The sequence below is a fragment of the Polyodon spathula genome, chromosome 20 (genome assembly GCF_017654505.1).
Source record: "Polyodon spathula isolate WHYD16114869_AA chromosome 20, ASM1765450v1, whole genome shotgun sequence".
Taxonomy (NCBI): domain Eukaryota; kingdom Metazoa; phylum Chordata; class Actinopteri; order Acipenseriformes; family Polyodontidae; genus Polyodon; species Polyodon spathula.
In genome coordinates, this window is record NC_054553.1 from 27,656,566 (window position 1) to 27,683,801 (window position 27,236).

Genomic DNA, 27,236 nt, shown 5'->3' on the forward strand with positions numbered 1-27,236 from the left:
GAATTTAAACTGTAGTACACATACATATTTGCCCTTTATTCTTTATTTTGGGTGTTCGAATATACAAACATGTTGGCCCACATGTATTCAACTAGGAAACTTTGTGAAACTCTGAGTTTTAACAAGCCTGTCAACTTCACTCCCAGACTGTAAACTAGCTTTGGCAAATGTTGACAGCTGTGACAAATGTTTTTAAGTTTGCCCAAAAATGGTTTCACAAACCCCAATGAACTGAAATCTACGATTACTCTAGCAAATAGTCCCAAATGAGGGCTAATTAGGGTCGGGAAAACCAGGCCATGGGCTTCAGTAAGAAAGTTATAAAACGCACAGCAGCAGCCCGATTGCAAAAACGTTATCCTCAATGCAATCAACAATTTGGAGCGTATGTGCTACCTTCATTCCAATTGCGTTGCTGTTGACGACCTCCCTACTCACGCCAACAGGAGATGGTCCCCACCCATCAAACAGAAGCAGAGACTCCCTGTTGGTCTGGCATCACAGTTGAGGGCTTGGCTCCTCATGGTAGGAAGTATAGCCCCTATGCATGCTACTGTGCTGCTTGCTTAAAACAGTTTCTGAAAACTTGAAAAAATCTGTTTCTGCATTGAAAAAATCATTGAATACAGCTGTGCACCAACTACAAAGACACTGTCAAGAAGCGAGTGATGTGTACTCTTGATACACAGGGGTTAAAACAATATGGCACTGAAACAGTGCTTTTCTTACTTAAGCAATCAAAGAATACAGCAATGTATGAAACATTAACACAATACCTCAGTGTACTGCCTCTACCGTCTCTCTCTGTCAGCTGAAAGGCTTAAGGAGGTGGTAACTGTGTGTAGAAGCGTTGGCAGGGAAGCTGTAATATCAACGCTGCAATACAATTTGTAATACAGCAGATTATTAAGCATGCAATGCTCAGAGCCCTTCTTCCATGGGGAGGGAGTACCCCGCGGTAGCCTCTAAGTTGTGCTGGGTATCAGTTATCTTGGCAGCCAGTAGCAGCAGTGACCCTGCGATGATCTCCATAGTAAAGGACAGCCAGGCCATTGCCAATGACCAGCCGAACGCGATGTGCACGTGGGCGAACTGCTGTACGCCGTACTCCTGCACGATGATCTCAAATGCCAGCTTGGAGTAAATGATGTAGACGCTGACCCCCGAGAGCGTGAGGAGGCCTGGCGAGAGAGAGGGAGAGAGAGAGAGAGAGAGAGAGAGAGAGAGAGAGAGAGAGAGAGAGAGAGAGAGAGAGAGAGAGAGAGAGCATACCTGAAACAATGAAGAAGCAACACAAGCAGCTAACACCTGGATTAGTTTATTATACACTACTCAGGATCTTTCAGTCAATCAGAATCTATACATTAACTGCTCTTAGTCGAACTCGCAATTAAAGGTAATTATTTACTGTATTATTTTTTTGCTCTTATTTGAATTTGATCTTATTTTCTACTGATTTTAATGTACTTTAGAACTGCTCTTACCAGTAATGTGATATTCTGTAATGTGATATTTTGTTACAATTGTAAGTCACCCTGGATAAGGGTGTCTGCTAAGAAATAAATAAATAAATAAATAATAATAATAATAATAATAATAATAATATAATAATAATAATAATAATAATGGCTATGCTGGAGTTCAGGGAAGCAATACAAGATAATCAACCAAGCAATGACAAAGGCGTTCAATAGCCAGCTTGATGTAGCTTGTAGTGACTCTAAGCTTTGCCTTGTAGTCTACAGGGTACTCTTGGTCTCTCTAATAATACGCCTTGCCAAAGAGGCTATAAAGACTCGACAATTCACATGTTTTATCTGAGGATTTTTTATTTGTTCTGTTTGTACAGTCCTGTCTTTTCTCATTATTGTGATCAAGGCCGTTTGAGGTGCATCCAATTTCCCAGATAAAGGCAATTATAATGTAATAGGGGATGGACCGTGCTGCTAATATTCAGATAATGGAGCTATAATGGAACTTCCAAAAACACAGTACACGTGAGTGGGAAGTGGTGCGGCGATGTCTTCTCATGAAAAACAAGGTTAAAGGTGCTGCGTATGTGGAACCCCTAGGGGTCATGCAAATAATGTTGCTAATTAGTTTGGCTCTGACGCTCGCGGGATCAGGGATGGAAAACCAGCAGAGATTGCTTCTATTCATCGCGGAACAGGGAACCCTACTGGTCAGACAGCGAGCACATTCAGAGTGGATAAGAGGCAGGACTTCAGGCTTGTGAAATCAGAGGAACTCAGAACGTCTGTGCTGTGTGAGGAGAAATTATAATTACAATTACATTGCCCAATTACAGTTGTAATATGGTTGTGGTAAAAACATTTAAAACATCTGACTCAGGTCTTGCAATTGAAAGCACATTGCAGTAGATTGGAATGACCCCGACTCTACTTCCCATACATCAGTACTGTATTACAGGCTAGGTCAGCTATTCGCATGGGGAATCAGCTTTGAGGGAATTGTTATAAGATCAGGTAACTATTCATAAGAAACTTTATAACATGATTCAAGTCTTTATTCAGGTGTTAACCCTTTCATGCATGAAATATGGAAAAGTGCTATAAACAAAAAGTAGTTTTTGTCACATAATATATACATTTTTTCTTTATATGGGGAAAATTGGCATCCTCTCCTCATGAGGCTATCATGCATTTGCATCTGCCGCATGTTCTCATGTAAAGACTAGAAGCAAGTTTTTTTTTTTTTATCTGTCTCCATATGTCTCCATGCATAAAAGGGTTCAAACTGTTTGTATGTGTTAATAATGGCGAAAACCTTTAATGGTATTCTTATAGAGGTTTTCTAAATGGGTCCTTCAGATAATAAAGCATGAAAAATATGAACAAAGCAAAGAACACAGTGAAAGCTAAATGTTCATTATCGATACTAGGTAGCAAATTTAAAAAACAGTTTCAGCCATCGCACTGAATAAATCCAGGAAGGCCAGTAAATGTAATTCTTTAGAACAAAAAACAGAAAGAAAATGAAGCTGCATTAGAAATGTCTCTCTTTGAGTTGTTATGTTACAATGGCCACACTGTGCCACTTACATTGACTCTAGCAATTAGCACCCTGTTGATCAAACCTGACGAAGCCATCTCTACTAGACACGCAGAAACATTCACGCTGTTCATGTTCAATAAGGGTTGCAAAGCCTGTGATTGAAATGGAGTCACTGAATCTTTTTTATTGTGTGTTAAAAAAAAGAATGTATCAGGTTGCAAACTTAACTGGAGTTCTATTATTTGAAGTGATATCCATCTATCAGTGCTGCTGTGCCCTATAGACGTGGACACATAATAATAAAGTCAAAACTTTAATTTATAAGCTTTTATTATTATTATTATTATTATTATTATTATTATTATTATTTATTATTATTATTATTATTATTGATGCTTATTGGATTAGGTTAAATATATGAACAAGGCATGACAGAGCAATTTATAACATGTGATCATATTCTTTTTCTGGGTTCACGTTTAACTGATTTTACTGTGGTGTTTTGCAAAAAATAACGTACTTCTTATTCTCAATCTCTTAATCCCTCACCACCTGTCTGTTTCATATCCTCTCCCCCTTCCCCTTCACTCAGGCAGCACTATGCTGTCTATCTTCCCCTTCGCTCAGGCAGCACTATGCTGTCTATCTTCTCCTGAGTTGTCTGTGAAGGATGCTGTATTTGCAATGTTTTCTCTCTGGCCCTGCATCCCCGACGCAGCTCCGCCACCCCACCTCCCCACCTCCCCACATGGAATAAAGCCAGCTCTGATCTAGTCACACAGTAATTGCAGGCTGTTAGCACACAGCCCTGTTTCCATGCTGGTCCCAGGCCTGTCATGTTAGTCCCAAATTTGTGGGGCTATTTTTTCATTACTCATTACCACTGCCTGGCAGTTCTGTTCCTGTTGCCATGCCAACAAATGCTTCCCAGGGTACCTTGTCAACTCCTGGCTGGTGCCACTGCTGTAATCTCTCTTTGTAAGGAGCGTTCTATCCAAGACTGTATACATAAAAGATTGAGTGGCGTTTCCTATCCACTGCACTTGTTTTTCATGGAGCCAGACAGGGTGTGCCTGACTGATACAGGATGACGGATCTCCTACATATTGTGTCTGTGTCAAAACCATCCCTTTAGCACAATCCCTTACTAGCTTTACATGCACTGTTAATGACCTGCATTGCCTGTCCGGATTTGACTTGACATTGCCCTGAATGAAGAAACACAGTGAAACTCGTAGACACCCTGATCTGTATTCAAAACCAACCAAATGAAATAAGGCGGAATCGCTTTGATTTCTGCACCTTGCTGCATATCCTACAAATTGCTGTTTCTGTAAGGGATAAACAACAAGAGGTGTTGAATCGATAAAAAATAACCCACTGTTTCCAATGCATGAGAAACTGTGGATTCTATGAACACAGATTGAGTCCTTTGAGTGGTTTAATCCCATTTCACATCTTTAACTGAATTGGATGACAAATACAGCTACTCTTTCTCAAGTCCACAGTTTTCAGTGAAATTGCGGAAATGAATCCATTAAAAGATCCAAGGTTGACGTCATAGAAATGTAATAATTATAATACAGTGTGTGCATTTACTGTGCGTTAGAGTGGCTTGAACTGTGATTTACCATGCGTCTTTGTGAGATGTATCAAAAGCACTCTCCAATTCAAGGTTTTTCATACAGTACATCAAATTAATTAGCTGTATATTCTGTTTGGCAATTAACTCTTAAAAGCTGTTTAGGCATTCTGAATCAAATCTAAAAGCATTCAGAATGTAAAGACAGTGTGCTAATTTCAATAGCTGCTGAAGCATGCTTGATAGTGCTTTTACTGCTGTCTTTTATCCTTGCCACTTGTGTTTCCTTGGCTGAGAGGGTCCTGGGTGACAGCAGCGGCTATATGACACAATAGAAGAAATAGCAGCTCAAATTGAATATGGCATAACAAGCATGGCACAAGATCTGAAGAAGCGTGATGGTTATTTAAAACCTGTTTAATTAAACTAATTGAAGAAGGCACTAGTAATAACATTTGTGTACAACAAACACTAGCACCAGGCCCACCAATTTTTAACCTTTTCATGCATCATATGGGGATGGATAAAAAAACCTCTCTTCTTGCATTACATGGAAGACACAAACATATGATAGCCTTGTGAGAGGATGCAATATTTCCCTAATAGATAGCAACGTAAAAATATTTTCCATATTTCATGCCTGAAAGGTTTAATTAAAACACAGCATTCCTGTGGGACAGTGTAGCTTTAAATGTCTCGATGAAATTGATGAAGAGTACTATTTGTACTTTTCCAGTGCTTTTGGTGACCTTCTGTTCTTCCTGTGCCAGGCACAAGGTTTTTGTTTTGCATTTGTATTTTAATGAAGAAGTCGTTGACAGAGACAGGTTATATATACATATACCTATATGGATTCAAAGATACAATATAAGCAATTCAGATAAACCAAATTGTATCTAAATAAACAACAGATGCTACAGGTCAGGAATGCTTAATGAAATCAGAAATGAAGGACGATAATCTCCGGAATACAGACAAGCACTCAGGAACAAAAATAAAGATGCAAGGGTTGTGCAACCAGTTCACAGTGACACACTCAATATGGTAAAGGGCCATCACGGGCTGAAAGCCACTCATTCGACATGGCAGTGGATCAGCAAGGTATTCTTCACTGGGGAATTGCTCTAGTGAGTGGAAAAATGGAACTGGACAGTCTAAATTGGGGAGAAAATCTGGGGTAAAATAATTGGGTACTCTAACTTAAAAAAAGAAAGAAAGAAATAAAAAGCATGCATCCCGTTTTAGACAGCTCCTTGTGAAACAATCCAAGTTCAAAAGTTGAGCTGTTCTTTACTTGAGATTCCTCCGTTCTCGGAACTGGGTTCGTGCTGCAATGCTCTCTGCGTTCTCAATGAGCAGCAATTATCAAACGCTCACAATCTGCAGTTAAGTATAATACAGTAAAAAACAATATCAGATTCTGTTACAATCTGCCACTTTGTCTCTGTGTTCAGATTGGCTCCTGTTCTAAGAATACTACACCATACTTTATAAAAGTACTGTAGGCACAAGACTCTCTAGCTATAATCCAAACACTTCACAGTGCTGTACAGGCTCCCCTTGTTTATCTGCATTGCAGATGGATACAGTCTACATTCTAAATGGGGACAATATAATGAGAGAGGTGAATTAGTCTGCTTCTTTCAATGGCAATGCATTATGAGTGATGAAACCTACTTTTGTTAATAGGGACAGAGCGAGAAAGAATGCTTCCTGAATCCTGAATAAAATTGCATCAATACAAAAAACATAATATAGAACGATTACTGTGTTTGAAAGTCTTGTCTCTTATTGAGTTTTTCTTTAAGCCAAATATTTCCATAGTGGTGCTTGAAACCCACTTCACAAATATTTCCAATGTATATGGGAAATTGACTACAAATGAGTTTTTTTTTTTTTTTTTTTTTTCTTTTAAAGTACGTTAGACCTAGATTGCTGAAAATATTCTTGTTGAGTAAGGCTTTTCTTGTATTTTTTGTTAAACAGTATTACTAAAAAAATAATTCTTCTTCTTTGAAAATGCCACCAGTTAGGGTTAGGGTTAGGGTTAGGGTTTGTGATAGCTGCCGTGACTGCCATGCAGATGTTAACACCGGTTTGGGACAGATTCCCAAACTCTTCACTCCAAACCATCATTAACGTAACTTTTCAGAAACTAAAAAAAGCACTCTAAAAAAAAACAAAAGGTACCAAAACCAGAAACAGAGAACCATGAAATTTCAGGGTTCAAAGTTTAGGTTTGATATTATTACACAAATGTTTTCTGTTCTCAGTTTAGCTGTCAGCAAAATAGACTTGAGACAGAAATGCCTGGCAACCATATCTAAAGGAATGTAACATAGCTGAAGGGGATGTGAAACTACCGCACCATATCTCAGGAAAATAGAGGGTTAATCAGAGAAACTGGAAAAGGCTGAAAGTTTAGGTCACAAAGTGTGAGAAGATATATAAGTGAGTTAGGAATAGGTTGGTGAGCAGCGGTAGGAGAGCCATGGCTTCCAGTGCCCTCCACGTGCCTCCACTCTCCCAGAGGAAAAGGTCATTGATCACTATCTTTCTTCGGCACTGAATTGCTGATGCATTTACAGTCTACATAACTGCATCCAATAAACCCCTTGCTCTGTATACTGGAGTTCAGTAACTGGGTTGGGTTGAAATAAAAGTGCTTACATTTTAATGATGGGCTATTTTATTCCCAGGAATTATACAAATTCTACACTAAGGTAATTGAACTAAAAAAAAACCAAAACCCAGCAGACTTGAAAACTTGTAAAGAATTGGTTTCTTCATCCTTTTTAAAATAAGACGATGTGGAGTAAATAGCTTTGAGAACACAGCCCTCTCTTTAAAAGACTCTAAATGCAGTGGTTGACAGTTTGATGGCCTAAAATAAGTTTTCCATTTACCATCCTGGTACTCAGTATTGTTATGGCCCCTTAGCTGACTTACAGCTAATAAAATGACAATGACTGGATTCAAATGGAGGTTCTTAAATGCCATTCACATGGCTGCATGCAAACACTGACTTATTGCTTCATTAGTTTGTTGAGGTCAGTTAAATATGAAAACTTTCATTAAAATAACATTCATGCTATTCTCGGAATACAAAATAATATATCCTGCCAATGTCTTGTTGTATATAATAGTAAGGATGGGCTGTATGATATATCATGAATCATATTTCTTAATGTCATCATTTAATCTGCAATACAGAGGTGTGAGGATACACAAACATACTGTGATGGGGTTGGACAAAATCACAGTTCTAAAAGCTGCCGGCACCTTTGTGTCTGACAGGTAAGAATTATACAGATCTCAAATGAGCCGTATGAAAAAAAAAACCATATTGTGTTGCAAAAAAGAACTATATATACATAACATGCACAAAAAAAAAGAAAACGCTTTCCTATAAAAGTGTACTGTTACGATATATTTCAGGATGCAACGTCTATGACTAAGAATATTATTAGTTTTTTACACCCCAAAAAGGCAAAATGCCAACAAACTAGCGTTCTTAACATCAGATTAGTCAGCCTGTCCCTGGCATTGTTCAAGCCTGAAGATTATGTTAAACCATGGCTAGGCGAAGTTCGGCACGCAGCTACCAATAACAAGGCACGAAACCCGCAAGCAGATGAGAATCTGAAGCATATGGGAGCTGCTGTAAACCAAGGGGAGTAATTAGATCTGTGAACCAAAATGCTGTCTCTCTACTTTAATTATAAGACCCGGTACCTTTTGTTTACAAATGAACCCCTGCTTATCATTTAGATAACTTACTGCAGAGGAGGAGGTAGGATCCAGTAAGCACAAGCAGGGAGATGCTCTTTGACAGGGAGCTGACGAGCCCACAGATCCCTCCAAACACCAGCATCACCAGGCTGAGGGGCAGCAGGATCACAACGGCCTTGAACATGTCTGCAGAGAACCACAACCACGTCAAAGAGCAAAGCAGCACAGCGGCCACCTTCAAAGGGGCTCAAGCGACAAGCTTATCTGTGGGGTACACTGCCATTGGCTACAAAGTGTGCAGCTCTGAAAAAAACACATGCAAACAGCCCAAATGGATTTTCATTTTAAAGCACTACAAGAGAATGTTCCCATTTCACCTCAGCAGCGTCAAAGCAGGTTACTGGTTGGTAAATACAGGGAAAATAGAAGCGCTGCACTATCTGGAACTACCCTGCAAATAAAGATCTGTTTAACTTATAGTACTACTAGATGTCATAGTTACTACAACACGTGTTCCTTTCGCAAAGGCTTGTTTCCTATACCAGCAGGATTGATATAATAGTAAAGTAAGAGTGTTTTAGGTGCACCACTATTTTAGATCATCACAATAGACACAATATTGCATTCTATAAGGCCTGGATGGAATTATAGTGCAAGATAATATATATATATATATATATATATATATATATATATATATATATATATATATATATATATATATATATATATATATATATATGTTAAAAGAAAAACCAAATCAATTTACAATTATATTGGGTCCAATGATTGTTCAAATACCCAAATGATTCAGTTCATAGAGGCTGATGATGCGCTTCACATTTAGCTGAAGCTCCTGATTGCTGGAATGATTGTGTTTATATTAAGAAACGTGAAATGCATTTTAATTGAACTTGAATTGGTTAGTGAGCAACAGGTAGAAAACCCATGGCTTCCTGTGTCCTCCACGTACCTCCACTCTCCCAGAGGAAAAGGTCATTGATCACTATCTTTCTTCGGCACTGGATTGCTGATGCATTTACAGTCTATAAACCCCTTGCTCTGTATTCTGGAGTTCTGTTACTGTGTTGGGATTAAATAAAAGTGTTTACATTTTGCTGATTGGTCAAAATTTTGCTGATTGGTTGCACAGAATTGAATTGTGATCTGAAGTTCTGAGCCAAGCCTGCTTCAAGTCTATCCCTGAATTTACACCTCATCTTGGGTACAGTATCCAAGGAGAAATCAATGAAGTTGGTAAAACAGGGCTGGAGACGAGGAACTTATACTTACTGATTAATCGTCTCACAGGTTCTGGCTGCTTGGAGGTGTCTGTGGAGAAGGGGTACACAAGAGGGTAACACGCTTTGCCTGTAAAAGGAGAGGAGGAGAAGTCAGTGAGAAAGGAAAGCGTCTCTACACTTACGGCTAGAGACAATCTCTTGTCATGCAGTGCAGGCATAAGACTAGACCAACAAAAAAAACCACAATACCAAAACTACCATCCCCATTGCTGCTCAACTGCCTTGATTTCTAAGCTTAGCAGTCATTGGACAAACCCGTCAATGACCAATTCAGTAGTTCAGGACAAACCCACTGACACAATGATTAGATCAACGACTTTATTGATGAGGTATGCAAAGCAAATGAACAGAGAACAACAATTTGGCATAACACCTACTTGGATCGAAGATCCCCTACCTGCCCGTAGGACGAGGCAGGGGACCCCCATAGAATTATCCTTAGAAATTTAAAGTAGAAGATGGGGGCCGGTGGTGGAAAGAACAAATGAGAAGGGAAGGGTGAGTAAACAGGTTATTTATACAAGTGGTAATTATTCAGTTTGGAATCATTAAATGATATGATTCAATTAAATGAAGTGATAATTGTGTGGGGGTTTGTCCATCCTCCCGAACCCAAGTTGTAAACTTTAATTACATTTGATCAGGCCATGGAAAAAATTTGGTTTTCTCTCGTTAAAACACTCCAGTTATACTGAAACTTATAATTTACTTTTGGTGAGTCATCAAAACTGGCAAAAGGTTGTCATGGACTAAAACCCAGTCTCGATAAACAAGAAGAAAAAAAACACTCACAAATAAATACTAGAAGAAACGTTTCAACCATAAGTCTTTCTCAGTGTCTTCGAGTTAATTGAAAATAAGCTTTTAAGTTCAATAACTGGGCCTTGAAAAAAATTCCTTAATTTCTCATTTAGTTCACTTACTTAGAAAACACCAACCAAAGCCATTAGCACTAACTAATTAATTAGGGGGGAAAAATAATTAGTCTCTCATTAAGCAAACCCATTGCTGCTAATCTCTGTATTGCTAAGGGCTGCTTATCACTAGGCAGATTTTGCATTGACGACATATTGAAAAGTACCACAGGTAGCATTAAAAACCCTCAAGCAATCAAACACAGATTGAGTGTCTGACTGTCGATTTACCAGCAGTGGCTGTCAGTGGACTAGCTAGATTGGAAATAAAGATTGTCCTTCATTGGCCGCAGTCTGGTCGTCCTGTCTTGGAGGGCTTTGGGCTGCCATTAGATACTCGGGGAACCATGGTGCTATTGTTGACCACGTTTTATTGTTACTCATGGTAACTGTATTGTCATGTCCAACAATGTTCTGAAATTCCATGGTCTTCCAATTAAAATGTGCTTGACTGAACATGGTCTGGCAAAGGTGCCGCACACCCAACATGGTCTGGCAATGGTTAAGCAGGCTGGTAAATCAGGATTGACCATCGTTGCTTTCACAGATGGCTGGTTGAGTATGGTCCATTGAGTCAAACATCAGGAGATGGAAGACCTACACCTACTGTCAGTCCTCTATCAACACCTGCCTGGTCAGCAGTCTTCCCACTGTGACTGATCGATACAGCTTTTGTATACTATGTAGAACTTTTGCATAAAACAAGCCTGTGCTACACATTCTAATAGTTTCTACTGTTTTGTTCAACACCTGCCTGTTTAGATAAAGAGCTATGCAGTATACCATTGTGGTTGCCGTTCTCCCCTGCATGATTGACACTGATTGTATCCAGTGTGCTTTGTGCATCCTCACACACACACACACACACACACAAGAATACTCCCTCAATAATTGCAATTTAGGTTCTGCACATCATCTTTCAGAAAGATTGACGTAAGCAGTACTAAAGGGGACCATTGTATCGACAGCACAGCTTGAACAAGCCTTGGGTGCATTTTATAAATCAGAGCTTCATAATTACATGTCATGTATCATAACCAGTCTGAACACACAGCAGCCACCGCCCTGGAGCAAGCTGTGTCACTGTGAATGATGCTGAAATTGTAACTGTGTCACTGTGAATGATGCTGAAATTGTAACTGTGTCACTGTGAGTGATGCTGAAATGTAACGGCTTTTGTTGGGTTTAGAAGTGAGAGCAACTAGCTGAAGTATATAAACCTGCAAAAAAAAAAAAAAAAAGGTCACACAGCAGGCTAATCCAATAGGCTTTCAAGCCTTACCTCTGGAGGTCCCTACATCTGCTCAGTCGCAGCCTTGACCAGCCAATTAGTGGCCAAAACTCCAGCAGATCACCATACTAAGACAACATAATATTTGCAGACATTGTGCGGAGGTTCAAGCCTTTCTCCCTTTCGTTTTGATCAAAGGCATTTTTCTCTGCTGTTTTAGATAGTCTCATCACAAGTGGACCTCTTGAAGTGCTCTGCTTTCATGAATTCTGCTGTCTTTAACTAACATGTACCTATTTGTTTGATGTTCACCTATAATACAGGTGTCAATTAATTGCCCTGAGAGTAAGCACAGGCTGGAGAGCTGCAGAAACACCAGCTGTATTTCGATCATTCAGGCTACTGATTGGATTATTAAGGAGTAAGAAGCTTCAAATGTATTGCATATGCTTTTATATACTATAAAACATGCAATACCTGTGGCAACATCATTTTGTGGATGTCTAACTATAGCTATATTTACAGCAACAAATATCTGCACTTTTAAACTAAACATATACTGTATATTAACTGAATCGAGTAATTATGCACATGTTGTGGCATGTATATTTTGCTGATTTTTAATAAAAGTGAAATTAGTGACTATTTCTTGCCAGCAAACTTACTCTGATATGATATTTGCAATCATTTCAAGTGAATCTGGGTTCCGTGGCTCCAATACTGAGTTATTATTTTTCTTTAAACTGATCTCTCTTTAACTGGCTTTGAGATCGTCTGGAGAATCCTAAGTGCCGGGACCGAACATCCGTCCTCATTCCATTCAAATCATGGGACAACTGTACCAGCCCCACCTATTGTATGAGACAGAGAGCAGGAGGGACTGACAGACTTGAAAGTTCTGTATGTGCCTTGAATGCAATGAGGAGGACTTTTAATACTGTATGAACAAAACCCAGACCCTCTCGACATGAGTACAAACTCCATCAAAAAGTACTCGTTGCTCGCTGTTTAAAATCGACTGAATAGCAGGGGATGATGAGGTCAGGATTGAAATGCTACTCTCATGTCCAACTATAATCATTTCTGTTATATCCCATCCATGGCTTTAAAAACACTCATAGACCCCAAGGTTCACTTGGAACTCGAATGATTCAATCAGCCCTCTCTGATTGGTTGCAGATTGTAGGGGAGGTGGGGGGGGGCGTTACAGCCTTAAATTACTGTAATCAGAACCCATAAATTCAGCACATTCAGTTCCCTCAGCATGGCTTCCAACATGAATATCTTTCATTTTCATTTTCGCACCCACAAGTGGTCAGTTGCAGCAATCCCGAGAATTAAGTCCTGAATTCTGCACTACCTTGACAATCTATCTTAGTACCAATTGCCAAGGGAAAAATACAGGGAACAAAGTTTGGGATCAGCTGATCTCCAACGTTAGTACAGACCACAGGGTTAAACTGGTCATTTCCACTGAGTGCACAGGACATGGCCAGACAGGAGATGGGAGTCCTATATTATTTTCTACTTAATATTCAATCATTTTAAAGCTGTATCATTACATTATGAAACTGTCCTGAAGACTTAAGTACTGTCCCATACTAACGTCCATTGGCAATCAGCAGCAACCTCATTAATGGTCTCTCTTCATTAGCGTCACTGTCCTCTGAATTTCGTTCTAATAACCTCGTCAATACATGTCATGTGTTATAGGATATCCTAACAGTATATATATTAGATATATATATATATATTAATATATATATATATATATATATATATATATATATATAAACACACATACAGTGACCTCACAGGATTTGTAAGAATATTTTACTGTATATACGGTACCTTCGCAAGTCCTCCACAGTCCGGAGTGAGAATTCAGCTCGCCCGGGTCGACAGTGCTGTTCGGTTCGTTCACTTCCAGGATGTACCAGTGGTCGGTTGCAATAGCAGAAACCAGTAAGCTGAAACTCACAATCCCACTTAAACCAGCAAGAACAACTACTCTGCCCAAGTTCATCCTCATTCGGGAGTGTACAGTATGTTGTCTATAAAGTTAGACGTTGCAACAAAATAAAAAAGGGATTGCAGTTGAATTCATATTCAGCCCCTCTCTCTGTGTGTGTGTGTTGCGCTGCAGTAACCCTTACTGCCCTCGTTGTGTGCAAGCAAGGCTCATCCGCACTGCTAGTCTTTTTATTATTTTCCCATCGGATTCATCCTTCGAAGAGCGCAAAGCTGGTGGGGGTGTTTTCAGTCTCGAACACTGAGAACTTCCAAGCAGTCAGCGAGCAGGGATGTGTCGAGAGCACCTTGCTACCTTTACAATGTGAACAAGACCAGTATGCCGAGTTCGACGTAGTCAACAACAAACTAGTTATATGAGCTTATTCTGTCTTGATAGATATTTTGTATAGTCTAAATGCAAGCATCTCAAAGCGCTGAACAACTTAGAACACTAAAAACTAAACTAAATGCAACAACAAATACACAATCATATAGTTAAAAATAGCATATTATAAAATAAAATATTGCACTGTGACATAAACCTAACCACAATGAAGTGCCTGTACATAGAGATGCGTTTTAGTTGTTTTTTTAAAAGCTTAATTAGCGTCCTTGATCACCTGTAGAAGATTATTCCAAAGCTTAGGCGCATAACAGCAAAAAACCCCGTCTCTCACAGAACACTGATACTGAACCAAAACTGAACATTTGCTTAACATAGAATTGTAAGAAGAGTCAACTTGCCATTCTTCATATATTTTGTTTCCCTATTTTCTGGGAAGGTGGCTTCTAACATTGTTTATATGTGGGGAGATGGGCAAAATACAATCCAACCACTTTGAATGGATAGTGTATTTCAAAATTGCACTTCTAATAACTGAAAGAAAATTAAGAAAACATTAATGAATTGAAGCAGATTACCATCTCCTAATAATATTTAGCATTCCAGAGCAGAGCACTGACCTTATCATTCTACTTGGAACATCTCTTTACAAAGGAGACCATTCTCTATTCAGAGATACTATATATCTGTATAATGTATATCTTCAACCAGAGGAAACACATAGAGTGAATAACAGTTCTAATAGTATTATTAATAATATTCCAGAGACCTTGACAATAAATGATTTGTAAAGAAGCCCTACATGTCAACTTAACATGGACAGCACATATTCTGTATGAATATGAGACGAAGGTTCTATCTTCTGCAGTGTCACCAATTCAATAGTTCATTTCTAAAGTATCAATAGAAGGTGTTAAATCCATTAGCGTTAGAAGCAATGAGGAAAGAGGGAAAAAGAAAAGAGAAAAATATGGAAGAGACTGTGGGCTGAAGAGACAGCTTGGAAGGGTCGGACAGAGACATCAGGGGTAGCTGCAGACCAGATGATCAATGAATTGGGCGAGACTGCAATATAAACAAAAGGGAATAGAGGTAAAGAAAGCAGGAGAAATGAAGAGACAGTGACAGGGACCCTGAAAGAGAAAGGAATCTTTAATAGATTGCCTACATAACTACCATCTCAGCAAGCGAGTAGCGTTATTTGATTATAAATGAAATCAAGCTAAGATCGCGGCTAATCCCTTTGTTATTGGAATCATCCACCACTGAGAGATTATTAGATTGTATGAAAATGTCACTGAATTGCGCTGGTAGAGGCACTTCTTCACAAAGTGATTACTTACAAGCCAGTGTTGCATATACTGCATGTTAAACGTACCTATTTTTTTAGGTGTTTTACAATGCAGCAACAATCCTTAACGGTTACACAGTCACTATTGGAGGTTATGTATCTTGGCTAAATGCCATGACATTATGAAAGCAGTGTTTTTTTCTTGCCTCTCTCCACTATGAAGAACGAAAACTTAACTGATTTAATCGTCAGAACCAATACGACAGGAATGCAAAATATCACCCCACCCTCCTCAATGCAATCCATTCAGCAGTTTGATATCTCTGTGGCTGTGAGTTATACGTGGTAAATATATAACACAGAGTGCAGAGCGGATGGCTTCCCCTGCATTTTTAAACTAGATCTAGACTCTGTTGTACCTACCAATGAAAGGAGAAAAGATGTTTCAACAAATTGCCATCTAATCAGATTGGACTCCCTGTTGCACAAAGCGCTCTACCCATTTATTATATTATCTTAAAGTACCGGTGTAGTGTTAGAAAGTGGTAAGTCATCAGAATGTGGTACCCATATCAAAACTTGACCCGTGTAATGTTATCTGACAGGTGTTTTGCTATCGTCAAAAAGAAGTACATTTACAATTAATTATACATATATATTTTTTGGAAACTTAACCTGGAAACAGACAACCAATTTCTCTTAAAAGAAAAAACAATTCACGACAAACAAATTTACATACTATTTTATAACGGTGGAAAAACATGATTCAATTCAATTAAAATGATATAAAAGACCAAAAAACACCAGATTTGAACAACAGTTTCTCTGCTTTCTTACTGGAAGTTGTTTAGGCATGCACAAGCAAGCATTGTGTGATGCGTAGGCCTACCCCTTTTTGACGCCTACCTGAAAATAACACACCTGTACTGGAATTATTTAGTTATGATCACATGTCCCTCAAGACCTTGCAGGTTGCAGCGTAGTCCTATTGTTTTTTTTTTTATAGCTTGTTGATAGGTCAACATGTATTGTTTACAAATATTAATTTGACATAGTATTTCTCATTAAGAAGCAATCTAAAATGCAAAGCCCAGTTGCACAGCTCAGAGTAAAAAAAAAAAAAAAAAAAAAAGACAATGACATTTCCAATAATTTTTTTAATAAGTTCTTGTGTAACTAGAGGAGATTTAGTGTGTTTACAACTGTTCTGCTTGTGCATTGTTTAAGCTACAGCTCAACTTGAATGGAAAATCAATCTATTGTTCCTCATATCGGTATTCAGATTGAAGCAGGTAGGAGCTGTAAGAGCAGTTGCATTAGGGTGATGTGACTTTGGTTTCTGGAGAATACAGTGAACCTCTTTCAGTTATTACACAGCTATGTATTGTTCTCTCAAAAAAAGTGTCATTGCAGGTGGAAATTAACCATTTCATCACCATTGTTTTAACCTTTAGAAATGAATAAAATACAGATCTTATTTTAACATATAAAATGTAACTTAAAAAAAAAACATTCGATAGAACACTCGCCACACATTATGTCCTCCAGGATGCTTGTTTTTTTTTGGTCTATTTTATTTCTTTGAACAACTCATTCTTATAAAAAAGGCCTAAAGCAAAAAAAAAACTATTGAAAGTAATTCGTTTTGTGGCATTTTAGCAGGTACAATGTATTAAGATAGTGGTTTTGTTGTTGTTTTTTTTATTTTTTTAAACAGCCTGTGACATCTTTATGGTCAGCATGAAAACACTGTTAGTCATTATAATTAGCTATCTGTGCCCGAGAGGAACAGACCAATAACAATTTCTCACAAATTCAGGAATGAAAAAAACTGTCGTTTACACTTAACGCAGCGCGAATATTGAGTCAGGCGGCATATGGGACAAATGATTTTTTTGGGGGGGGGGTTTAGACACAGCAGAAGTGGAGAAAAATAGACACGATCAACAAGGAAGAGGCTTTACTGATGTTCTTGAATAGAGTTCAACCCTATACCACCCACTGGGTACATGATATTAACCAAAAGAAAAAGGGTTAGGGAGTACCACTGTTTAGTTCACGAACTGAAACTGGACTGTGTAAGATTCTTCCAGTGCTTCTGAAAGAACAGTGATGCGTTCGAGGAAGTGCCAACTGCAGAGAAGCCATTATTAAATTTTACATTAATCTCGAATGGCGCCTGGAAAACATTTGCATTCAACTGGATACTGATAATCCTAACCATCCTAGATGTATGAACAAGGTAAATACTTGCAGATACTGACACAAACAGATTATTGCAATGACCCCCGCGCTGGTTTACTGTGCAGGCTGTTCCAGCTTGCGGGCTCAATCTGATGGGTGGAAGGTCTTTCAGTAAGTCAGCCCATTAGGAAAACCCAGATTGATTTGGCATCTGGATTCTGTGACGCTGCAATGCCATTAATGGGCACCCAAATAGGTTTCCAAAGCACTTTGGTGAGAAATGAAGTGATCAAGTTCCTATAATACTCATTGACCAGAGACATGTTACACTAATTGCAATCCTTTATAATTGACTTCAAGTTTAAGAGAGACTGAGCTTTTAATATGAAATATTAGTTTTGGTAATAAATCATCCCCCTTTCCCTTAAAGACAGTAAAAAATAAAAATACGACAGATGTTTCTTTGTTGGGCTATTTACAAAGAGAAAATATTTAAGAAAGCAAATCTGCAGCTGAAATGGAAATCAAAAGATAGGAAGACATCAAAAGAGAATTTATACAAAGCTATAAAAAAAACTATAAAAATCAGTCTGCTTCAGTTGCCATTTTCTCCAACTCTCCTCTTCGTGATTTTGCAGCAAGCTCAAATTTATCTAGAGCTTGATTGGTTGTCTTTTTCTGCAAAAAAAAAAAAAAAAAAAAAAAAAATCATGTTAGATTTCCACCTTAGGCATCATCATGAAATGTAGCCTGAAAGGGATTCCCATTGTATCATGTAATTGTATAATATTTCAATAACAGAGACAACACCTTTCACACTTACAATCAGAAACTTCTGCCTCTCTTTCTGCAGCTTCATGAGCTCCTCTAGGGTCAGTTCTTCAACCGGCTTCTTCAGAGCAATGAAATGGCAGGCTGGAGAATGACGCTGATGCTCCTGTCTGGACACACACAACTCTTATCATGAGTTCAGATGACAAATGCACTCTTACAGGGAGTACTTGACAATTATTTAAAGAGGTTTCTTAGATGTATGGTATATGGATTAGCACAAGCAGACATCTAGGTCACAACTGGCACAATCTTACTGCATATACAGAGAATCCCCCTCAAAATGTAAACAAACGTTGCATGAAAGCTAGTGCACGTCATCAGTATCCACTGGTTAACTCCCATTAGTCACAGATCTTCAATGCAATTCTTAATTTCAAAAGTAGAACAACACTACTGAACCATATTCTGTGATAAGTTATTCCACAAACAGACACTGGACTGGTAGGGGTAACACAGTGTGTATCTTGGGAAGCTGTTGTAACCCTTCAGTTCAGCTCATCAGACCACTGGTTTTGTTTTTTTTAAAGCTGATCTGGATCTTGTACTGGAAACCAGTGATGCATGTCATTACTTACTCAGGGACATCATCAGGCTCCCAGCCTTCCAGCTCCTTGTAGCAGAAGAAGCACTGAGCCACATCTGGGCTGTTTTCAGTGGGGCAGTGGATGAATCCGGCTCTGGCCATCTAAAGAGGTTTCGATAGGAACAGACTTAGTTTAACTTCAGGCACAGTCAATAACGAAACACATTCAAAACTCTCTTAAAAATGATGGCAGGAACATGTTCTCTCAAAATGTATCACACATCTTCCAACATACTACACCAAACACTATGGGCTGGTTTCATAGAAACAGATTAGCTATGTTAATTTGGGTGAAGTAGTCCAAACTAGTAGTAATCGAGGTCTGTGTAACTCGTACAATACTGAACACGAAAAAAAAAAAAAAAAACTAGATATACAAATGAATTATAAACTTTTTACTGTTGAAATTTACAGTGCCATGATATTTTTCTCTTTCAAATCGCAATCAACGAAGGCCCTCAAAATGGACTAGCGCCATGCCCTTATTTATTCGCTATTTCTTCTAATAAAGCCCACGGTAATTAATAATTTGCGTATTGATTACATTTTCTGACTGACAACACACAACTAAGTAGCCATTTACCGGTATTCCTTTTTTAATTACACGTACAGTTCCATTACCGTTGCCTATCGAGCTGTGTACACCATGTCATTTAAACTTCTCGATGAATTCAACTCACATTTTCGGGAGTGCAGACGCAGCCCTCCGTGAACGGCCAGCCCGAATACGTTTTCAGACGATTTTTCACATCGTACATTTTACACTCTTCTTCTCGAATCATCATTAACGTCCAAATTAAAAAAACAAAAACCCAGTTGCGGTGTTTAGATCAGAACTATTCCGCTTCTCTGCCTCTCTCTATTGATTTGCCCAAAGTTTAAATTTCTGGCGGTTACAGTCATTGGCGGACACGTCGTTTCCGGTAATGCCCTCGTGTGTTTGAATTCGTGCCCCGCAGGACTCTGGGTGTTGTAGTGCTGTATACCGCCAGTGTTGCCAAAAAAAAAAAAGCATCTTCCAGAATTAAGTATACCGCTCGGCTAGTTTCACAGACCCATCGTAGCACCAGTCTCGGACTTCCTAATGGTATTAAAAAAAAAAAAAAAAAAAAATTACATTCAACAGTTCAGTGCACTATTAGTTTAATATTAAGTATAGTTCATTATTTTACAGTAATGTATTTGCATTATTACATTTGCAACAATTCAATACAGACAGCTGTCTGTCTTGCTAGACAGATAAACTGCAATCTTGATTTATTTAATTCGTGTACGGCACTGTAGTATCTTTTGAATGCAACTACTGCCATCTATGGGTCAATGGATCAATTTAATCTGCCCACAGTCCGCATTGGGTTTCAGACAGAGCGACCGTCGCTGGTAATTGCGTACAGCCCACAGATGGGCGTGTTCTACGCTCGTCCCAGGTTGCGATTGGTGGAAGCCCTTCGGCGCGGTAACTATGAGGAAAAACGAGTGTGTCCATGGTATGGGAATGATTTGGTAACCCTTCGCTTTCCAGCCGCAGATTTTTGCACCACTGTTGAACGGCTGTGTGGGTTATGGCAGGCAGAAGGTGCGTGGTTGATTGTCTGGCCGCGTTTCAGTCCCCAGCATTAGTCACAGAACAAGCGGGTTCAACCCAGGTGATCTGCCGCCAGTCGGATATCTACCTGTGTAACGGGAGCAGGTTCGTGAGTGTCTACAGCAAACTGGAAAAGTGTGTGAAGGTAGGTGTCCGTCACTGAAACTTTTCATTAAAATTATATTTCTGCTTTCTGGGCTAGCCACGAACAATGAAGAATAGTGATCGAATGACAAATAGATACGAAATTGAATTGCAATCGATCAACCACAATTAAAATTGTAATTGAATCCGATTACTTTGTATTCTGACGAGAAAGCATGCCCTTTAGAAACTCCAGTTTGTTTACATTTTTTTTTTTTTTTGTATATTCCAGAACGCATGCGCCTGGTGATTATATAATTATGATACTATACGATTGTCATAGTCCAAGAAACGAAACTGAAATTAAAAAGTTGTGACTTTTCTGAGGTGGTGTTTTTGTTGTAAAGATTATTACACATGTAATGAAAGATATTCTGTATCAACATCTTGACTCTTATTTTTTTAGGTGGTTTATAGTTTCCCTGGAAATGTTTGCCACCTGGCAGAGAACACAGAAAAGGATCATCTTTATGTTCTCTGTGCAAAGGATGGGATTTACTGCATACCGCTGCAAAACAGGTGAGAGGAAGAGATTATAGTAACACCATCTTTGAGAAAAATCCATGCAAATGTTATTTTGGCTGAACCAAACCCTTCCTTTTGCATCTAGGATGTCCGTAGGCTCCCAGTCTCATGGAGACCCATTGGGTTCGTGTTCGTTGTCTCCAGACTCCTGTGTGCTCAGAGACCCCACCGTGCTCTCTTTCATTGTCCTGGAGTCCGCCCTGGTCACTGTAGGTCAGGCTGGCCAAACGTGGACATTGAGCCTCTTTGAAACTGTAGACCAGGGACAGAGTCCTTACAGAAAGCTAGAAGAGCTGCAAGTTCCCATTCTGGCCACAAGGGGTGCCAGCTCTGCAGGCAAGGATCGGAGGCCTCCAGCGCTGTGCTGTGTTTACCCACATGGGCCAAAGGGAAAGGCCCACAGTGGCACAGGCCACTTCTCCCTGGAGCCAGTCTTGTTCAGCCTGCTCTTTGGGGTCGATGCCTCCATGGTAGCCTCCCCTGTAGTCCTCTGCGGCCTCCCGGATGGGCGTCTGTGCTGCCTGCCACTGTGGCTTCCTGTGAGCCTTGCCCCTGTGGACAAAGGTGAAGAGTCAAAGGTCAGGGTGCTCCACCACCTGGGACAGCCAGTGTCCTTTATCGGGGCTTCCCTCGCCGGGGAGAAAGGAAATGGCTGTCTGTTGGCGCTGGGGCGGGCCGGTAAGGTGTTGGTGGTCACTCCCCGGGTGGGATCAGAAGGAAGGGCGGCTGGTTTCACAGAGCATCACCTCTCTAGCCCCGTAGCCAGCGCCTGCTGCAGTGGCACTTACCTCTATTACAGCACGGGCTCCCAGCTGCTGGCTGTGCAGCTCAGCCCTGGGACACCTGAGGCAGCGGATTCCAGGGACTCCCGGGAGAGGGCAGTCTCAGACCAGACCCCACTGGCTCCTCCACCCTCCCTGTCTCCTGTCAGCCTAAACGTCTGCAACGTGGCCGCCCTGGCCCTGCCTGCTGACAGCCCGACAGGTACAGCTGCACAGCGCTTTATGTAGCACAAGGGTGATTCAGTTGAGTTCTGTTCAATTCTAATTGTTCTTCTTTTTAAATTGAAACGTAACCCTTACCAGGTCCTTAAGCACGGTTATCTTTTAATTATACCTTTTAAACCTGTAAATGCACAGCACTCCAGGATGAGAGTTGCACCCCTCTGATTTACACAACCCTGTCTGTGCAAGAGGAATGAAATGCCTACTACACAATTAGCTCTGAGTTATTCATGACAAAGGCAAAATGTTTAACACCCATCATTTTAGCTACACACGGTACAAAACAAAAATAGACACTGATGTAATAAATGAATTACAGACTCCGTCTCTACTGAAGACTAGTGACGTGTGTGTGTGTCTCAGGTGCTGTGGAGCTGACAGCCATAACTCAGAAAGGGAAACTGGTGCAGATCACCCTGCCCAAGAGGTCAGACGGAGGTCAGAGAGCCAGACTGACCTCATTACTGGCTGGTCAGCGAATCAGGGACCTGCTTGCTGGGATAGGAAACGTGTCGGACAGGTGAGGAGCTACGAATTTAACCGCAAGAAAACGAGTTTAACCAAATCTGTTGTGGCTTAAATGTTAAAATGAGAAAATAACTCTAACCCTGTTTTGGTGTCCTATACTAACCTATAATAAACTCCTCTTTTAGGCTGGTCCTTTCTTGTTATCATACACAGTGGTCGTTATATGCTTCAAGAATACACAGCAGTGGTGTTGTCTCACCCTGGGTCAGACAAAAGTCAGCCTAATATCAGCTTTTTCTTTCTTTTTACGAACTTACTAATTAGTAAGCCCGATCAAGTGACCTTAATGTCCTCACCTGAGGCCTGTTTTAGTTCCCCAAGCATTCCATCTAGTGGTCGACCGCAATTATACGAGGCGCACAGCCCTCTTCAACCTGGGGCTGACATGCGTGTTTTGTACTACTCTGCCAAAGCCATTCTCCTTTAAACATTCTTCTGTTTCCAAGCCATGCCGTTGTATAGACATTTTTGACACTTTGCAGATTTGTTTTCAAGTCACTCCAGTATGAAAAGTACTCTGTGTGTCAGGTTGTAACTATCTGGGTCTAATTATTTGCTGTTGTCTATGCTTGCAGAGTCTCTGCTTTGAAAAGCTGCATACAGCAGAAGAATGATGCCTTGAAGCACTTAAACCAGGTCTTCAACATCTGCTGCGTGCTGCTATCCAATCAGGAAGAGGGGGAAAAGGGAGTGAACCAGTGCATGCAGCCAATCAGCTGCCACGTTTCTGCCAGGTGGAGCCGCTTGCTTCTCCAGGATTCCCTGATCCTAACCTGCCTTCTAGAAAACTCCAGCGACTACGTTCTGGAGCAAGGCTGGACGCTGTGCATTCAAGTCACGCCACGATCTTGCCCTTGGACCCCCGAGACAGCAGGTTCCGCTCAGACATATGCCTTCCCCTTCGACAAACTGCTTCCGAGTAAAAGCATGGAAGTGACCCTCCCATTGGCTCCTGGCAGTGACCTGGTCCTTCCTGTGTCGGTCCACTGCTCCCTTGCTTACAACTTGAAGAGCATCTTGGGAGATGAGGCAATTGGGCGTCTGCCATCCCATAACCCCCTGCTTGCCTCGCAAGCAAACAATGGACATTTTATCAGCCTGGCTCTGAGCACACAGACAGTGGATTGGTTAGACTGTCTTCGAATCTGTCAACCTGTTGCCATGGGGAACAGGGCCTGCTCCTGGTCCAATCCCCTGGCTGACCCGGTGCAAGTCTTGCTGAGTTCAAGGACGGTGATGGGACAGAAACATGACCCGAAGAATAAAGGAGCTGGTCTTGGACTTGATGGGGGACCTTTTGTGGCTTCTCTTAAAGTGTCTTCTGAGGTGCTGTCAACTGCACTTAAACTGTGTGGCTCAGGTTTGTAACTTTATATTTTGGTCAGTATGTTATAAGGTTCAATTATTTGAGCTTCTGTGCTGTACAGTATAATGACAGCATGTGAACAGCAGTGTTGTGATTCTCCACCTGGCTCTAAGGAGCAGATTTTATATCTACTGGAATGATCTGTCTCGAAAGTTACATGGTGAGAAAGCGTCCAAAGGTAATATAAATGATCTTATGTCCTTTTGACGTCATTTTTTTCACCAAAATAATATAACTGCAGACTACTTTGATTCACGGGATTGACCCTTTATCCAAACACATCAAAATAAACCTTAGCGTTTTACACAGCTGTTTGGACTGAACTCAAACTTTTTAACATTCATGATGCTATGGATGCCTCACCCTCCTGTCTGCAGGACCCTCTCTAGCGAGCTCCACCCTGCACTGGCTGCTGTCCTCCAATCCTGAAGCAGACTCTCTCAGATCTCAGGCCCTGCCCGTCCTTACTGCTGCTGCCCCTGGAGGTAGCAAGGTCCGACTTCTAGCCAAGGAGGTAATGAAATTATTATTGTGCTGATTAAAAAAGTTTAATAGAAGGAATCTGTGCATCCAAGTACTGGATGAGTTTCTTATGTGCTGTGGTTCTCATGGGAGTTCACAGGTACCATAGATACTGCTACTCGCAGAGAGTGCATACCTTCAGTTCTGTGGATACTGTTTAAAGCTGCATGCCTTCAAGGCATTTGAAGAGAACATGTGCTTGCTCTGAAGGCTTCAAATCTTTTTAGTCAAGTTTCTAAATACAGTACAGCAGGAAGAAAGACAGAGCAGCTTTAGGGTCGCCCCTACACTGCTGACATTGACATTTTCTCATGCCACTAGATTTGCCTGAGGGATCTGTCTGCTGACCGTCCAATCACAGCCGTGGAGATTCAGATTGAGAGCTCCTCATTGGCTGAGCTCTGTGGTCTGCATTATTCCATCTTGTGCCGCATTCAGGTAAAAAGAGTCAAACCAGTGCCTGCTAACAAGGATTAAAAATAAATAAATAAATAAATACTCAGCTACTTACAATTAACATTGCAAACCACAGATGAGTAACCTCGATTATCTGAACGTATTAGAACCTGTAAAACTGCAGAATACATTACAACGCAGTCCCCTTTTCTCTGTTGCAACGTGACAGGTTACCAGGGGGCTGTTGAGATAAGAGGTGCCGTACCATTCATCAAAGTCTGAAGACATAGCCATTGAGAGTAACCAGCATCCTTTCTTTCCCTGCCTCAGCCCCTGCTGAAGGAAGGCGTGTCTGGGGATGGAGCTCTGCCTGGTCTGCGAACACAGCGTGTCAGGGAGCTCTTACACCATGCTGAGGTGAGCTTTTGTAATCCCTCTCCCCTGTCTCGCACCCCTACCCGCTACCACTCTGTTTCCCTCCCTCCCTTTATGAGTTTGAATCCTGCAATGATACACTTTCCCGGGTTATGTAGTATACAAAGCTGTGCTCTGCCCGTTGGTGGAATAAGATCGCTTCGTCTCTCTCTCGGTCGCAGGTGCTCTCCAAGGAGGTGCAGGGGGTGAGGGATCGGATGAGCTTCGGCCTGGAAGCATCAACCAGCACGGCAGAGAAGCTGCTCCACACCTACCAGCAACTCAGGAACACAGATCTGCTCCTGCTGTAAGATGGAGGTACTCCGATCCCCCTCAACCAGCACAGTGTGAGGTTCTGGTCCCACAAGGTTTGGGGATTTAGGGCTTAAATGTCCCATCTGAAACAAAAAAATAAAAGTACCAGAACAAATACCTTTCATCAAGAGTAATCTTTGTTTATATCTAATCATACTACGTTTTGGAACAACGGCCTTAAATATATATTTTAAACGACATGTTGTAATCTGCAGGAGGGTCCCTTAGCCGCTGACAAAGAGAGGAAACTGTAAAAAGCCTTTTTATTTGCAATTGGCAGATAACTACAGCCTTGTATTGTTCTCAGATTATCAACAGGTTCAGAATGCCACTGCGCTAAAACCTCTCCACCTGCCACCCTGCTAGTCATCTTCTGCAAAGGTCAGGTTTTAGTGCTGTGATTTCTTGACGACTAAAATGGTCCCTTCAGCCACTTTCGTAAAGCGCTTTAGTCTTTTCACATTTCCTGATGCTGTTTATTTTTTTGGAGGATGCAGACTGTCTATTGCCAACACCATGAAGGGAGCTTAACCCATATGCTAAGATATGCTGTTGGAAATGACGTTGGAACCTCACAGGACTCCTAGGTCCCAGTTTGATGAATTGTATACATACATGTTTGTCCTGTTCTCATGTATACCCAATAAAGGAGTTTATTCTTCAGATCGACAAAAATAATTCAAGCCTGAAAAAAGACGAACTTGGTATGGGTATGAAATACCACAGTAATCTTTACTAAGTATTCTTCTAGCGGTTACAAGAGCTGTACTTGAAAATTAGACACTTCAGAGCTTTGCAGAGGCTGCTTCAACCCAGGGCTGCAGAATAGTTGCGCACAATGAGATCTGAAGATTTTCTACTAGCTATAAGTTTGTTAATTGTATAAATGTATCACTATTTGGTTTCCGGAAGGAGTCTGCGCTTTAAAGTTCACCGGGATGGGATGAACGAAACAAAAAATGATTGACAAAGTGAATCTAAAGAAGAAGAAGAATACGCTAGTTAAGATGCCTGTGGTATTTAACATCCAAAGCTCTTTACGGATCTTAGAAGCCACTTGACAGTATTTACTGTAGCCACTTCACTCGTCAACACCAAGCGTGTCTGCATCAGGAATAATCCCCTCTCGTGCAGTGGTACCCCCAGTGTTGAATGCATCTTCATCAATCTGTGCTGAAGCTGGGTCTGCTCTGCTGCTTGACAGCAATGAGGACAGCTCAACGCTGCACCCTCTCCGATAATCCCTGCCTCAGCTCTGCTGGTTGAAAGAGGAGGGAGAGTTCGGCGCGAGGCCAGCGCTGTGTAATTCCACTGGAGAGCGCACCCCTCCGTACCAGGCATTCCTGCGCTGACAAACAGCAGCTGTGCTCCGAGCAGCTGCAGACAGGGGCAGCCCAGACAGGCAGGCAGA

General features: G+C 40.7%; 3 protein-coding genes across 3 annotated transcripts; 1 reads left to right on the forward strand and 2 right to left on the reverse strand.

Moving 5' to 3' along the window:
* Nucleotides 1-291: 291 nt before the first annotated feature.
* LOC121295172 (transmembrane protein 235-like) lies at nucleotides 292-13,923 on the reverse strand. Its single transcript, XM_041219577.1, has 3 exons — nucleotides 13,630-13,923; nucleotides 8,378-8,515; nucleotides 292-1,181 (listed from the first exon to the last, which is right to left on the reverse strand). The coding sequence occupies exons 1-3, from the start codon at nucleotides 13,808-13,810 to the stop codon at nucleotides 922-924; spliced, it is 579 nt and encodes a 192-aa protein (XP_041075511.1). The 5' UTR covers nucleotides 13,811-13,923; the 3' UTR covers nucleotides 292-921.
* Nucleotides 13,924-16,569: 2,646 nt separating this feature from the next.
* birc5a (baculoviral IAP repeat containing 5a) lies at nucleotides 16,570-19,936 on the reverse strand. The gene is made up of 4 exons (XM_041219844.1): nucleotides 19,707-19,936; nucleotides 19,019-19,128; nucleotides 18,433-18,550; nucleotides 16,570-18,287 (listed from the first exon to the last, which is right to left on the reverse strand). The coding sequence occupies exons 1-4, from the start codon at nucleotides 19,809-19,811 to the stop codon at nucleotides 18,195-18,197; spliced, it is 426 nt and encodes a 141-aa protein (XP_041075778.1). The 5' UTR covers nucleotides 19,812-19,936; the 3' UTR covers nucleotides 16,570-18,194.
* Nucleotides 19,937-20,478: 542 nt separating this feature from the next.
* On the forward strand, nucleotides 20,479-26,460 carry faap100 (FA core complex associated protein 100). The gene is made up of 9 exons (XM_041219918.1): nucleotides 20,479-20,756; nucleotides 21,162-21,274; nucleotides 21,366-22,264; nucleotides 22,648-22,804; nucleotides 23,388-24,172; nucleotides 24,556-24,692; nucleotides 25,022-25,138; nucleotides 25,427-25,513; nucleotides 25,693-26,460. The coding sequence occupies exons 1-9, from the start codon at nucleotides 20,589-20,591 to the stop codon at nucleotides 25,819-25,821; spliced, it is 2,592 nt and encodes an 863-aa protein (XP_041075852.1). The 5' UTR covers nucleotides 20,479-20,588; the 3' UTR covers nucleotides 25,822-26,460.
* Nucleotides 26,461-27,236: the final 776 nt, after the last annotated feature.